At 41.3% G+C, this 15,796-nt stretch overlaps 1 protein-coding gene across 5 annotated transcripts in view; it reads left to right on the forward strand.

Moving 5' to 3' along the window:
- The window catches only part of arvcfb (ARVCF delta catenin family member b), a 271,707-nt gene that overhangs the window by 137,123 nt on the left and 118,788 nt on the right, over window positions 1–15,796 (forward strand). For all 5 annotated transcript variants that reach the window (XM_041787920.1, XM_041787916.1, XM_041787918.1 and 2 more), the window contains one exon: window positions 11,719–12,224. In XM_041787920.1, coding sequence (XP_041643854.1) covers window positions 11,719–12,224 — 506 coding nt within the window. The remainder of the gene's footprint in view (window positions 1–11,718; window positions 12,225–15,796) is intronic.

Genomic DNA, 15,796 nt, shown 5'->3' on the forward strand with positions numbered 1-15,796 from the left:
TGCTCTTGTGCTGCCATATTTAAATTGTTCTTGCCTGGGTACTCTCTGCCACTCTCTGTGCAAGCTGCTCTTGCATCCCTCCCCCACCCCAGCCCCTCCTTCATTCTGCTTCTGACTTAATCAGTGTTATTCTGTTGTCATTGATGCCTGCTGTACTCTGGGCTCTCTGGGTTTTTGCTGCTTCTCACCCTGCCTTAGGCAGACAAAGATGTCCTGACAGAAATGATGCAGTGATCAGAACTCAGGATGCTATTTCTAATGTCTTTATGAATATAAATGTGGTCAGCAGACACTAGGCTCTTTAATCATATGTGATCGGTTTTGGTGATCAATGACCAGAAGCATCAGTGCTGATCCTCTACTCACATGTTTTTAATGAAAATTCTCCAGAAATTATAAGTTTCTAACCAGTTTGTACATCTCTAGTTTGTACTTGCACTGAAATATAATGCTCAAAGTTTGCAGGCGACCGATCTTGTTATTTGACCTTTCCATATTAATACATTTACAGCCAGCAGAATTGCATCGATGTGCATGAGGCATGAAAAAACAGATGCCTAATCAGACTGTTTCTCACACATCCCGACTTCAGTCTGTCACTTTCACACACACTATAACTCTGTCTCTCTCACACAAACACTCAATAAAAGTCTTCAGAAAATGAGTCACTCCTCCATCCGCCTTGTGAGAGGCTCTTGCTGTGACAGGCAATTTGTAGCCTGCCTTACATGTGTCACAACACAGCCCCACTAGCTACATACACCCTTCAGACGCACAGACACATCAACACAACATACCGACAGCTGCTAATGTGAATGCACAAACACTCTCTGTTAACTTTTAACTGACTAATGCAAGGCTAATTACAGCTGAAATAAGATACTAAGTATTTTCCCCCTCACTCACTTCAGATCACTTAACATATAGAAGTAAACTATAGAGTATTTTCCCTCGAGTAGCAGCGACTATCAGCTATCACACAGACTGTGGCCCCGTATGTACTCACAGTGAATTAGTATTCATCTAAGAACGCAGCGGCAACTCCAGAGTGATGAAATGAACCTGGGAATTAAAGTGGTTTAATTACATATTATCCTTTTCAGTAATTCTCAGATGAAAATGAAGATGTTCAGGATTAAAACTGCTTCCTGCATCAGCACCAAGAATTTATTTTGTCACAGAAAAATGATGTATTATTTTATCTTTTGCGTGGAAAAAAGCTATAATGAATTTTTTCTCTTGCTTAAGAGTATTTGATGGATTAAAGAGCAGCATTGGTGAATTTGTGGTTAAAAAATTATGAATTCAGTGGCTTTAACACAGATAAGGATGTAATTATAAATCAACTTTGATTAGATTGGATTGGGCATCTGGTAGAACCTGCAAAATCCCCAGCTGCTCTACCCATTATGACAAACATTAACTGAACTTAGCACAAAAAGTAAGAAAATTAGTGTTTGATAGATTATTTCTTTTTTGTAACAATACATCTTGGCAATAAATCATATACCATTAGAAAGCCTGTTTAGTTCCCTTTTAAATGGTGCCACATTTGTAAGGAGCATGCATTTGTGGGATGAGCAGCAGAGCTGAGTATGTGAGTTGTGCCCACAAAAAATGTGCCAATGCCGAACAGCTTTGGTGGATTGGATGATTGAAGTCTGAGGAAACAAGACAATTAAGCAATGTAACAATTAATTCATTTAACAAACAGGAGCCTCAGTAGCGTGTGGAAGAACCATACACAGCCACAACAGTCTGGCATCTCCTCCTCATTCTGGTCACACAGCCTGGTCACACACTGCTGTGGGATGGCATCCCGTTCTTCAACCAGCATTTGTCACTGGTCAGCCATTGTGGTTGTGTTGGTCCCTTTGGCACAAACAGCACGCCCAAGCTGGTCCCGCAAGTGTTCAATGGGGTTGAAGTTAGGACTGCTGGCAAGCCATTCCATCTTCTCCACTCCCAAATCTTAGAGGTAGTTTCTGATAAACCCTGCTTTTTTGGGACTAGCATTGTCATCTTGGAAGATAGTTCAGTCCCAGAGTGTGGAGATAGGAGATTGCCACTGGTTGCAGAATCTCATCTCGATAACTCAATTCATTGAGATTACCTCCAATGATAACAGGCCTCGTTTTTCCAGTGAGGGAGATGTCGCCCCACACCATCACACTGCCTCCACCAAAAGATGTTACTGTATTAGTGCAGCAATCAGCGTAGCATACTCCATGTCTTCTACACACTTTGACTGTACAATCCAGCTGCCATAGGCAGAATCTGGACTCATCACTGAGCATAATGTTCCTCCACATATTCAGGTTCTAGTGCACGTGTTGCTGACACCAGCCAAATGGGCCTGACGGTGAAGGGCAGTCATGGCAGGCCTCCTGGCAGCCATGAGACCAGAGACTGGTTGCATGTGGTCTGTTCTGGATTGTCTGGGCAGAGAGCAGTCAGCCATATTTTTCATAAGACTTTGACTCCAAATGTGTAGAAGACAGCCTATGGTTCCTAAGTGCTAAAAGGGTGAGGAAACAGGCTTCTAAGGGTGTCAAAACAAGAGAAGATAGGAACAGCAGAATACGCTGTGTGGCATAGGCAGGGAAGGTTTAGCTAATTTTTTCATGAGCACAACCCACATCGTCAGCTCTGCTGCTCATCCCCCAAATGTATGTTCCTTACAAATGTGGTACCCATTAAAAGGGAAATAAACAGGCTTTCCAACAGCGTAAGATTATTGCCAAGAAGCACACTGAACAACAAAGAAATAATCTACAAATCACAAATTTTGGTCACTGTTTAGGTTTACACACACAGCCTTCAAGAGGCTTGTGTAAATAATAGATAACAGGTTGTTGTTTTAACCAGAATATTTGAAATCTAAGAATTTTTACATGATTAAGGTTTCTACGTCACTAGCAATTAGTGATGTATGATTTTGAAAATGTCTGATAGGCTGATATTGTCAAATTCGTTTGTAGCTGATATTGAGCTTAAAGGGAGAATAAAGCATGTATTACATTTTGATGAAAAGAATTAATGCTCTAATCATGGATCTTACCCCAATCACGATTAATGCTGATAGCCCTGCTTTAATCGTAATACATAACCCTAACCTTAACCCAAACCTAAATTGGAAAATTATTTGATGTCACATTTAAAGTCAATAAAAATTGAAGCTTATAATAAATGATCACCTTTTAACAAATGTGTCCCTGGCTTTGCATGTTTGCGTTATCTTGTGTTTTGACTCTGATCATCCTAACAGACCTTTTCCATCAGTTTGATTTTCCTCTTTTTAAGCACTTTTAAACTTGCAGCTTCCAAATAAATGGAAGATAATCTCTCTTCGTTTTTGCTGCTCAGGTTTCTCAGATAATGAACGTGTATCTCGCCTCTCTCTCTTGTTTCTTTCCGGATTAAGTGTAACAGCGTGTGAAATGTGTGTTTTTTGTGTGTGCGTTCTAATGCCAGTGTGATTAATAGCTGCTTTTGAACTCTGCCAGGAGAAGAGGGTGTCTTTAAGCCGATCTCTAATGGCTCATCTCTCCTTGGGCGACTTCGTTCCGCTGCACCTGCCCACCTGCACCCGAGGGTCACCCCCCCACACACACATACACAGATACACACATGCATACTCACTTAAACGCATGCACATCCATTCCTTAATTGAGAAGGGATATTTCATTGTAATGCAGAGGTGTCTGAAGTCCCAGTGGTAGTGATCTGACACCAGCAGGCCCCCTATCAGTGTCCTTGTTATGAGCTTTATCCCACTTTGATCATATTCAGGATAGCATGTTTAGATGCTCACAGGGAAACCTGGTTATTCATATCCCTGTTTGCATGAGAAATACCAGCATCCCAGTTCCTGATTACTGCGTCTTATACACGCAGGCGTCTGTGATGTTTATTTTACAGCACGTGATTGTGAAATCTAAGAAAAATGAGACCAGCATGATTACTTCAGGGTTAACACTATGCAAACATCATATTGCAGATATGGTTTCCATGTCATTCCTGCATCAGGAAAAGATCAGGCGCTACAGGCTGACTGTCAGCCAGTGCTGTGTACATTTTTGTTTAAAATGAGCCTCATCAAAACTCAGTTATCACAGATTTCAATTACTTCACATCAGTAGAACTGACATATTATTGTCTTAATTATTCTGGCTGTTTCCTTTAACTGTTCAGAAGTTATTAGAGTTGTTAAATGGCAACTGAAAACAGTCTTTTTACATTAAAATCGTGTTCTCACTTAATGTACAGGTGTAAAAAACTGCTGCAGAAAAGTGACTGAGAGGATTGTGAGAATTGAGAGGAAGATTTGAAATGCTTAGACCGAGATAACTTGATGTTTTGAAAATATTTGGCAAAAATTATTTTTTATTGTTAAGAGAGTTAGCAGAGTCTCCATTGAAGAGCTAGGAGATAACAAAAGTGACTTTAGTCACTAAATAATTATTCTAGAACAACTTCACAATAAAAGCTTTTGTGAAAACGAAGCGTAGCTCATAACAGGCCTGGACAAAGATCAAGCTTTGTGTTGTATTTTGAAAACAACACAAGTAGCGCTATCATATCTACAGGGCATTCAGGAAGTATTCAGTCTCCCTTTCCCTCTTTTCAATTTTGTTATGTCACAGCCTGATGATACAGTTGAAAAAGCTCATTTCTATTTTCATTTACCTACACTAAGTACCCCATTATGACAGAATTTTAGAAAAAAGTAAAATATCACATTAAAGTACATAAGTATTCCAACCCTTTTCAAAAACACTCAAAATTCGGCTCAGGTTTGCCACAGGCATTTTGATCGCTGCTTAGATGTTTCTACACCTTGTATGGAGTCCAACTGTGGTAAATGAAATTGATTGGACGTGATTTGGAAAGACACACACCTCTCTTTAGAAGGCCTCACAGCTGATGATGCATCAGTGGTCAAAGGAACTGCCTGCAGAGCTCAGAGACCGGATTGTTACAAGGCACAGATCTGGGGACGGCTACAAAAAAAGTGCTGCTCCATAGAAGGATCCCAAGAGCACAGTGGCCTCCAAAATTCTCAAATGGAAGAAGTTTGGCACAACCAGGACTCTTCCAAGAGCTCAACACCTGGCCAAACTGAGCAATCAGGGGCGTTGGACCGTAGTAAGAGAGATGACCAAGAAGCTGAGGGTCACTCTGACTGAGGTCCAGAGATCCTGTGTAGAGATGGGACAAAGATCCAGAAGGACAACCATCACTGAAGTCCTCCACCAATCTGGGCTTATGTTAGAGTGCAAAACACATGACAGCATGAGAAATATGGGAGGAACCTAAACTAAATTTTACTGGACTCATTGATAGACATAGCAGGATGCTTCATAAATGCCGTTAATGCAACTTCAGGCACAACAAGCTCTGAACTCCTCATGACTTGTAGAATGAGTGTTCATTTTCTTTCTTCACAATAAACTATGCTCATGTTTCAGTCAAGGCTTAAAAATTAAAATGTTCAGTTCAACATTCACCTAAATATGAGCGCATGTAAGCACAACACTGCCATCAACTTTGACAGGCGGCTCTGCTGCAGACGCAGCAGTCTGATTGTCACACTCTCTGGGCAGAACAGACCAGCCCTCCCTCTGCCACACATCTGAAATGTTTCAATGTGTCATGACATGAAGAGTCCAATCAAAGTTGCACTTGTGCAGTTAATTTGCAGCTGTCAGAAAATGGGATGCGAGGTAGGCGTGCCACAATGTCCTGTTTCTATTGGAGTTGCAGAGCCAGGTTTGTCAAAACCGGGATAAGGTTGTATCATGGTTCTTTAATGTTTACATGCACAAAGAGAAACAGGGGTACTTAAAGAACCAGAGAAACCAGGACACTCAAGTCCATGTGCATGCAGTCAGTGAGAGTTAAATATCCTGTTTAATATCAAACTTCCTCTCTGTCTTGTTTGAGGTTTCTCAGAAGCATTTCCTAAATTGAAGAAGGAACTTCCAAGCAATGTCACTCTCCTTTAATTGAATGGAAACAGGCAGCGTCTAAACAGTCAGAGAAATTGAAGTGGTGGGACATAAACTCTCCGCCTTTGCTGATTTCCTCCCCTTCTTTCTTCCCCGTCCCGCAAAGACTCTTGTGCATCATAAAACAATTATTGCCCATAATTCAGAACAAGCAATCTGCTCAGCAGAGAAAAGCCCATAAACACCACAGAGCTGTTATGTGTGCATATGAGATGCAAACATCTTCTTGTGAGTGTCTAATACTCTCAGTCTTTCTCCTTTTATGGGCCTGTTGGAGAGCAGGGTCAGGAACAGCTGCTGTTGAAGGATGATGAAAGTAATTGACGGAAAATGAAGAAAAGGGAGAAGGGAGAGGATGTGACAGAGTCCAGATAAATAGATGAGCGCTCCATCAAAGTTTAGGGACAGTCATACATCCCATCTCTGCTGTATCTGTTTATCCTCTATTCTTTGTTTAACAAAAAAAAGCACACTAATTCAAAGATGAGTGCATGGAAACACAGAAATGGCGCGGATATTAGCAGCTCCATTAACATGAGGAGAGTGATCTGCTGTAATCATGCTTAGAGCGTCGCGTCTCACAGCGGAGAGCCCTTTCACATCCTATGAATAAACCCCTCCCTGTACACACAATGGCGCCAATTTAAATGCAAATCCTGACATTCCCATCACTCAGCGCTGTGACGCCTGTTTCACCAAAAGCCCCCGCCACATCAGCCCAAATCTAAATGAGCCACGATGTGAACAACTGTACATCTCATCTGTGTGTTGAAGTGTGTGCTAGGAGGAAAAAACACAACAGATAATGAGAGAGAAAGTCAGAGAGAGAGATGCGAGGATGAACATGCCGAGATTGTGTACTGCCCTTTCTGTACGGGGGGTTGTTTTGCTATGTCACATCTAATATCCTAAAGCAATTGAAAGCTGGATGATGCTCTCCTAGTGTGGATTATGTGTTCTGATCACAAGCATGTGCACACTTCTCATAAATTTGCATTTTGTCATGCAGTCTCTCAGACGGGTTAGTGTTTTCTCCAAACCTCAGAGCTGCAAAATGACGTGGGGTAATCTGGCTTTTGATCGGCCCCTCCTCCCATACTGTGGTTACTCACTGCCTATAGAGGTTTGTGGCTCTTTAACACGCTCCACACGCTGGAAAACCTCTTTATAGACAGATTTCACAGTCACTCTAATTAAATTTGGCTGTATTCGAGGCAGTGTTTTTCTTTATCTTAAAATAAAACATATTTTTAAAGAGATTCCACCTAACAGCTTGGCCTTATTCATATTTTCATGAGGTTTTGTCTTATATTTGCACTAAGAGCAAAGATCCTAAGAAAAGTCTATGGTAGATTCATAAAGCTATGAAAATAAATTTGCACCTGTGTTCTTCCAATGAATAACAAAAATCTTGTAAAAAATGTTTTTGTAAGTTCTTTGAGAATCTTTTCAGGTCATGCATCTTAAGAACTTGAGTTGCTTGAGTGTTCTTGTTTTTTCTTCCTTAAATTGGATGAATGTCCTTGGTAGTAGGAAGGTTTTTTTATGCTAGGGCTGAACAATATTGTAATAGAAATGGTATTGCCATATCTCTTCTTTTGATGGTGTAGATTATGGCTTAACAAATACATGAAGTTGGTTAAGACAGATGCAGAGAGCTTTTATAGGCTTAGATATAGGCAATTAACAATTGGATTGTCATAAGTTGATTATTTTATTAAGTATATTATTTAGGACTTTAAATTGACTTTTATCTGAGGCTTGAGCCACGTGAGGGAAACAAGGTGATGCACATTATTCCTTAATACTGTGATGAAGATGTGAAGTTTGACAAGTACAGTTCTCAAGAATCCATATGTTTGATTGTTTTCCCTTTCAATTTATGATGAAATGATTTAAATAAATCCTCCTTCCATCCACCCACCCTCCCATCCATCCACCCATCCATCCATCCACACTTTAATTTGTAAAAAATGATGATGAAGAAAGAAAATGACTTTGGCTGACGTAGGCATGTTGGTCCAGCCTAAAACTTATTTGCTCAGTGAAGTTGCTTTTTAAATTCTCTAGTATGCTGTCACGTACTTTGTTGTACTTCTCTGGTAAGGCGGTGTCAGTAATGTAATGTTGAGACGCCAGAGCATAGTGGGGGTCCAAAAGCTCAAGATAACGACAAAAACTGGTTGTCCAAAGCGATGAATTCAACCACTTTTTCTGTTATCTTTTTTGCCTTATTGCTCTCTTGAGGGTACCTGTCTTTCCTCTTAAAGTTCAGAGTGCATTGCTTTGTTGAAGCTGCTTGTTGCTTTAGTGAAGTCGCCGTATTCTGCTGCATGTTTAGTCTGTAGAGTTAAACGCTGCTCTGCTGCTACCACTTTGTGAAACAGTCATCTTACAAATGCTGCAAGTGGCTATTGGACTGTTTTCACTCTTATGTTTGAAGTTTTTCCACACCGCTGACATTTTAAACACAGGAATGCTAGTGTTGCTACGGCTACTGGTGCGTTTATGGCCTGTCATTAATTGTGCTCCATCTACAACAGCTGATGTAAATAGGGATGGGTACCAAATTCAGCACTTTTATGGGCACCGACCGAATTCCATCGGTACTACAGAGTACCGATTCACGTAAAATCAAACGGTACCATGTTTCAGTACCTAAACGCATCCTTGTGACTGCAAGAGAGTGGAAGAGTAGTCGATTTTCCATGCCAGACACGAACGCAGCATTGCACGCACGTGAGTAATGATGTCGGTAGCAGCTAACTGAATCAACAAAGCAAGCATGGCTGATTGGCTCCTGCTGTTTCCTGCTTGTTCGCCTCCCTCCCTCTCACTCTCTCGTAGCGAATCCTTGCTTTAAACACAGTGATTTGTCCATTTAGTTATTTTAAATCCATACACTATTGTTCATTTGTTTTAAACTTATTCTCCCTCCATCGACCCCAATGCACATTTCTCCAAGAAGACAAATTAGAGGAATAGGAGGTAGTGGGCTGGGTTTTCTTTTGTGCAATATAAAGAAAAAACACTGGGTAGTTATAGTAGTTTAGGTTTTCAGAAAATTCAGAAGTTTTGAGGTTATATAACATTTATTATTGCATATTATTCACACTCAAAGAACGTAAAATGGGTACCGTTATGTACTGGTATTGGTTCACAGGTACCGGGATTCAGTGCCGTACCGGTTCAAATGCAAAAGGTGCCCATCCAGATGTAAATGATCGGCTGGGCTGATCGGATCAAATTGTCATTCTCCGATCAATTTAAAATGTTTGTATCATCTCCGATCCGATACATGCGATCAGGATCGGGACAACCCTGCTTAGAACAGTGGTTCCCAAAGTGGGGGTCAAGCGGTGCCTTCCAAAAAAAACCCTGATGATTCTAAAATAGTTCAAATATGCAGAAATATATCCTTAAAATTACTTGAAATTTAAGTTATCAAGTAAGAACTGTGCCTAAATATTAGTTGCGTGTACAAAAGTCAGTAAAATATAATGTTTTTTACAAGGTGTTTTGCGCAACATCCTATGCTTTAACCACCTTCAGGGTACAGGGATGGTGGGGTCCCCACTCTTTGGTGCTGTTAATTTGGGGGTCATGGGCAGTAAAGTTTGGAATCCCTGACTCAGAACAATTTCCCAGTTAAGACAGCTTTGGTGAATGCCAGGATCTTTCCTGGTTTCAGACCAAATTTCTTCCTGACACTGGCTGGTGAATGAGGCTCTGCTGTTCTTAACATGTGACCATGACCAATAATGCATCCTATACTGCTGACTTCTGCTGATGTAACCTTTATTTGTTATTGTTTGCCATATGTGTGAAACTTCCTGTGCTGCTGTCACTGCCAGGGTTCCCTTGCAACAGAGTTTTTATATGTCAATGGAAATACTCCTGGTTAAATATGTGTTAAAGATATGATTACTAAAATGACACTTTAAGCTTGTCCTACAAATCTTGCAAGAGCTGCTCAGCGCTGTGGTTCTCTGATCGGGGGTAGCACTGTTGCCTTGCAGCATTTGGACACAGAGACTAGACTCCATCTCTATTAATCTCCTCTCCATCTAACTGAATAGGGGATTTAGCATCTTGTTACATTGCTCAAGCAGGAGTTTTTCTCCCACTTCATCTCGTATCGATTTCCCTGGCTGTGAGATGCACAAAGTCGTGCAATAAAAGCAGATCTGCTGCAGCGAAGCGGGTGTACAAAAACAAACCAACAGAGGAATACACCAGAGCTGAGGCGAGATGGCATGCAGAGCCCCCCCTTTTCCCAGCATGCCTGGGAAGAACTGTAAAAACACATAATTAACATAAAACTCATTAAAATTAAAGCTTGGTTTGGAGCTCCCCACCAACCGCCGGCGTTGGCCACCATTTTATTGCACCACTAACCGCTATACATCAAAGATGGTGAGGGGAGGCCAGCTGGATTATGTAACAAGGATAAACAAGTCCCAAACTGTGGGGTAGGTGGGGGGATGATAAAGGCTGTGCATAAGTACACAACCCTAATTAAATTCCTCTTCCCATGTCATAAATACTACTACCCCACACTCTCACATCCTTTAAACCAACTCAGTGGTACATATTTGAGAGGAACAAGTTAAGTTTCAAAAAATACTTGGTGCATCTTCTCTCTCAGTTTAAATCTGACTCTGAATCCACAGCTGGAGTGGGCTATCTTAGTGAAAAATTGCTCATATGCTAAGTAGAATAAGTTGCCTGCACTCCAGCAACAAATGATCTGTCTTTTGGATTCAGTACCAATATTCTCAGCCATGTTCTGGTGGAGAATTGATGAGGCTGCCTTTGGAGGAAAGAACTGGAGAGAACAGAGTGAAGATCATAGACTGTGAGAGGCTGGGGTAATAGAGATTCATTGAAGGGAAACCCTCCACGAATCTCCTCAAAACGCCCCCCTCTCTCCCCTAACACTGACTTCCATCACTGAAAATGAGTACACTGCTGAAATCCCTGGTAGCAATGCTAATGAGGCTAATGCTAGCAGAGAAGCCCATTAACATTTTAGTAACTGCATGCTGGATTCGAGCGCTGTGAGAAAAGGGAGCCCTGGGGGCATCACAGGGGCTCGTAATCCTCCCTAGGGGGACAGCACAGCTCTTTCCTCTCTTCCCGCAGGGAGAAGACATCAAATTCTTTCTCCACTGTATGTGGTGACTTCCTAAAAAAAACTTCACAAGACTTTTCTTCAAAGCTTTTCCTTTGGTGTTGCCTTTGTTTCAGTTTCTTTGTGAACTGTCTGCTTTCTCTTTGTGCAGTCTTTCCTTGTCTCTCAATCACTCTCTCTAAGACTTTATGTTTGTTGAAGTCTGACATGTTTGTTGCCACCACCTGACAGGGACGAATAATAAGTAGTGTTGCTTACCATATCACTCTTATTGCAGGGGATTGCCACCACGGCCGCTCTGACAGGCCTGTTAATAAGAGATCCAAGCCACATATCATCGTGTCGTCCCTCAAACCTTCCTTTTTCCTCTCCATCGCCCACATCTTTCACCTCTCTCTCACCCTGTCCTCTGTTTTCCCCTCATTAGTCAGCCGCTCTCACCTCACTTGGCTTCTCTCAAAGTCTTTCCCCCGGCTGCCTAATTCTTCTTTCAGACAAATCTCTCTCAGTCACCCTCCATTTACCTCGTCCATCTCCTTTGTCCTTACCGTCCTCTCTTTTGTCGTCTTACAGAGGGTACGCGGACGACCCCATCGAGGCCGAGCTGATCGATGAGCGCCACCCGTACATCCACGGCATGTATTCAGCGCCGCTCGCTCAGCCGGAGAGGGGCAGCATGGCCAGCCTGGACCGCATGGGAGGCCGGCGCTCACCTTCCATCGACAGCATCCGCAAGGACCCTCGCTGGCGTGACCCAGACCTCCCCGAGGTCATCGCTATGCTCGGACATCCAATCGATCCAGTCAAATCCAACGCAGCCGCCTACCTGCAGCACCTGTGCTACGAGAACGACAAGATCAAGAAGGACGTGCGTCAGCTAAAAGGGATTCCTGTTTTGGTGGGGCTCCTGGACCATCCTAAATCTGAAGTCCACCGCAAGGCCTGTGGGGCCCTGCGCAACATCTCCTATGGCAAAGATAATGACAACAAGGTGGCCATCAAGAACTGTGACGGCATCCCAGCACTCATCCGCCTGCTGAGGAAGACCAATGATATGGAAGTCAGAGAGCTCATCACTGGTAAGATGAATGTTTCATTATTAGGCTATGTATGAACAAAAGAGATCATGACTAATAAAATGGCATAATCAACTATACATTGAACTGTATTTTTGACCTGATTTAGGTAAAAATCAGTCCCATTAACTACTGGACGGACCTTACCATGAGCCTTATAACCACCTGATATCTGTCTCAGGGGGTTAGCCAGAGAAAAAAATGTCTAAACGATCAGCACAGAACTACAGCTCCAGAGCAAATTGTCTAGTTGTCCTCCACCAGTCACTTGTTGACTTTAACTGAGGAGTCTTTTCTGCCAAACTAGAACTCCTAAAGGTTTATTTACTCAACAGCATACCACTGTTTTCTTTAGATGCTGAATTTGGACCTTCTGAAGGAGAAAAGCTGTTCCAAAGTGGCATTGGCAACATATTTTGAGCAGCAAAGCAGCTGGTTGAGGCATGAATGAGGGTGAATTTTCAGTCATGTCAAGTTGTGTGCTGTGGATGATAGATGTGCTGCACTAGCTTCCTTCTTTGGCTATGTTTTAGCATTTTAAATGTTAGATTTTCTGCCGGAAGATGGTGGATTGCTCCCTCCAGGTGAGAATTGAGTGTCTATCTCAGGTGAAGGAGTTCAAGTATCTTGGGGTCTTGTTCAAGAGCAAGGATAAAGGCGCATGAGATCAACAGGTGGATTGGTGCAGCATTGGCAGTATTGCGGGTGTAATGCTGGTCTTTTGTGGTGAAGAGGGAGCTGAGCCAAAAGGCAAAGCTTTCGATTTGCAGGTAGTTCTACCTCCTAACCCTCACCTGTAGTCATGCACTCTGGGTAATTTCCTAAAGCATAAGATCACAGATACAAGCAGCTAAAATGAGTGTTCTCAGGGGGGTGGCTGGGTTCAGCCTTAGAGATAGGGTAAGGATTTGAGACTTCTGGGAGGAACTAAAGTAGAGCTGCTGCTCTTTTGCACCGAAAGGAGCCAGTTGAGGTGGTTTGGGCATCTGATCAGGATACCTCTCTGGTGCCTCCCTTGGATAAATATTTCAGGCACGTCCAGCCCTAAATGGAGTTGGAAAGTGTTGCCAGACAGAGGGATGTCTGGGTTAACTTGCGCAGTCCACTGCCACTGGGACCTGGCCCTGAATAGGCAGACAAAGATGGATTGATGGATGGATGGATGGACTGATCTCAGTGGTATATGAGAAGCCAACCCTTTATACAAAAAGGTATAAAAAGTATATCTAATTAAACAAATTTTACAGTGAACAACCATGGCAGATGATTTCCTTTTGGCTGCTTGCTAAGCCACTTTGCTCCCTGAACACAACATCAAAAGAATACATTAAAGTAAGGAGACGAGTGAAAGGCATAAAGTTGAAAAGAAAATACTTATTGTCCAAATTAAAACAAGGCAGGATTTGTCTTTGACTTTCTTGTGCTAATATATGTCATTTTAAACACAAACGTCTAAACACAATAGGGCTACATTAAAGCATGGCACAGGGTTATTAAAGTAATACTAGGTTTAATAATTGGATCAAATTATGTGTGCTCTGTGAGGTATCAGGTGAAACTTACAAATTGTCATCATAATTAAAGGTGCTTAATTCATGCAGCAGAAATGGTGTTTGCAGTCTTTTTTTTCCCTGAGGCTGGTTATTGTCATAATCATTTCTAATTGTGACAAATTCATATCCTGTGCTTCTTTTATACAGAAGATTTTTTTGTCATTTCCATTTCATATGTGTAAATTTAAATTCTTTTTTTTTTTTTTAATATTCAATAGCTTACTAGGACTCAGAAGGAGAGCAGAAGTCAAGGTTGAGGGTAGAAGGGGTAAAATGAGTTTATTTAATAGGGGTTAATGGTGCAAAATGAAGGTGAGTTGGCTGGCTGGTCGCAGAAAGTAGGAGACACTGCAAGAGAAGAAGACAGAAATGTATTAGCAAAGTCAAAAAGTCACTAAAAAGTTAACAAACAAAAGCACACTCAGTCAAACATTAAGAGAGCCAGGTTACCACTCATGAAGCTGAAGGAATACTCTGGCATCTGAAGGCTCAACATGAGGTGATAAAGTGCAGATCTTGATTATCAGAAGACTGGTGCCCAGTGCTCCTGCCCTCCCCAGCCAGCCTGCAGTAAGAGATACAGATCCACTTCTCCAATAAAAAATAAATATCTAAACTCTAAATTAAAAAAACACAGGAGATCATCCATGACACCAATACTGTCATCAATATCAGAGAATTATTCTAGTTATTTTCTTATGCTTAGTGTTAAAGATTTAAAAGACTGGACTGTGTCCTATAAACTAATACAATTAATAAAGCAGTATAAAATGCAGAGACATGCATTACTTTATGGGCGTGTAGCTGCCACTGTCACAGACTGCACAAGATATAACACAACTGAATTCAACCCATTGGCTGTGTATTGTAAGTGGCCGCTCTGCTGCTGTACATGTGTATGAAAGTAAAACATCAACAGCAACTGATCTTCTATTGGCAGATGGTTCTAATGCCATGCAAAAAAACCACCTGCATTTGTGAGCCTGTTGGCTGTCCTCATCACTAAATGTATTCTTCCCATTTCTGTACGCCAAATTAGTCTCAACTCTCTCTCTCTCACACAGGAAGTTTAAAGTGCTACTTTGAAGCCTTTTAAGCTGATATGATAGAATTTTAGTGTGCCGTCCTTTCCAATACCTTGCTGCATACCTCTCCCTGCTTGTATATTCCATCCAGGGATATAGTGAGCTGGCTGCCCTAATCCAATGCTGTGCACAGAGATGTAGGGCTGAGTCAGACTAAATTAGGAAGTTTTTCTGTGTGTTTAAGACACATCACTGTGGTTAGCAGCAGCACAGTATGCTCTATTCTCATGCTAAACCACTTTACATTATTTGATATGTTCTAGCCTCAGGCGTCTTGCGTGGAAAGACACAGTGCATGCTGAATTAGCATTGAGTAGTGCAACTCTCTGTTGTAGTGAGAGGATATTAAGTATGTCTTCAGAGCTGTAATAATGTAACTGAAGTGAAAACACAGTTTGGGGAAATTGTGTCTTATATATTTTTTTCCTCTTGTTGCAATCTGTAAGAGAAGTTATAAGTGTTAATTAGTTTATTAGCTGGTACAAGAAGAATTTTCTTCAGTAAAATTGAAGTGTCACAGTTATAGACAGGGGTTGGGAATTGCAGCACCAAACCATACTTGATGATACAATAAGAAACAATACAGTTCAATGTAATACTATCAGATACAAGAGGCTACAAAACTCTCTAATATCATATGATATGATACATTGCCATATGATTTGATTTGGAAAAAAAAAATCCACATTTGTTATTTGTTTGATCATGTTATGATTCTTTTTGATTTGATATAGTACGGATATAGTGCAATACCTTGTGACACCCTGTGGTATGATTTGAAGTGATATGATATGACTTATCATGTTATATCATTAGATACCATACCATATGATATAATACGATATGAGCCAGTATGATATAAGGTTTGATTTAATGCATTACAATACAGTTACATTTGATCAGATACAGTGCTATATGATAAGATACACTATATCAT

The sequence above is a fragment of the Cheilinus undulatus genome, linkage group 5 (assembly GCF_018320785.1).
Source record: "Cheilinus undulatus linkage group 5, ASM1832078v1, whole genome shotgun sequence".
Taxonomy (NCBI): Eukaryota; Metazoa; Chordata; class Actinopteri; order Labriformes; family Labridae; genus Cheilinus; species Cheilinus undulatus.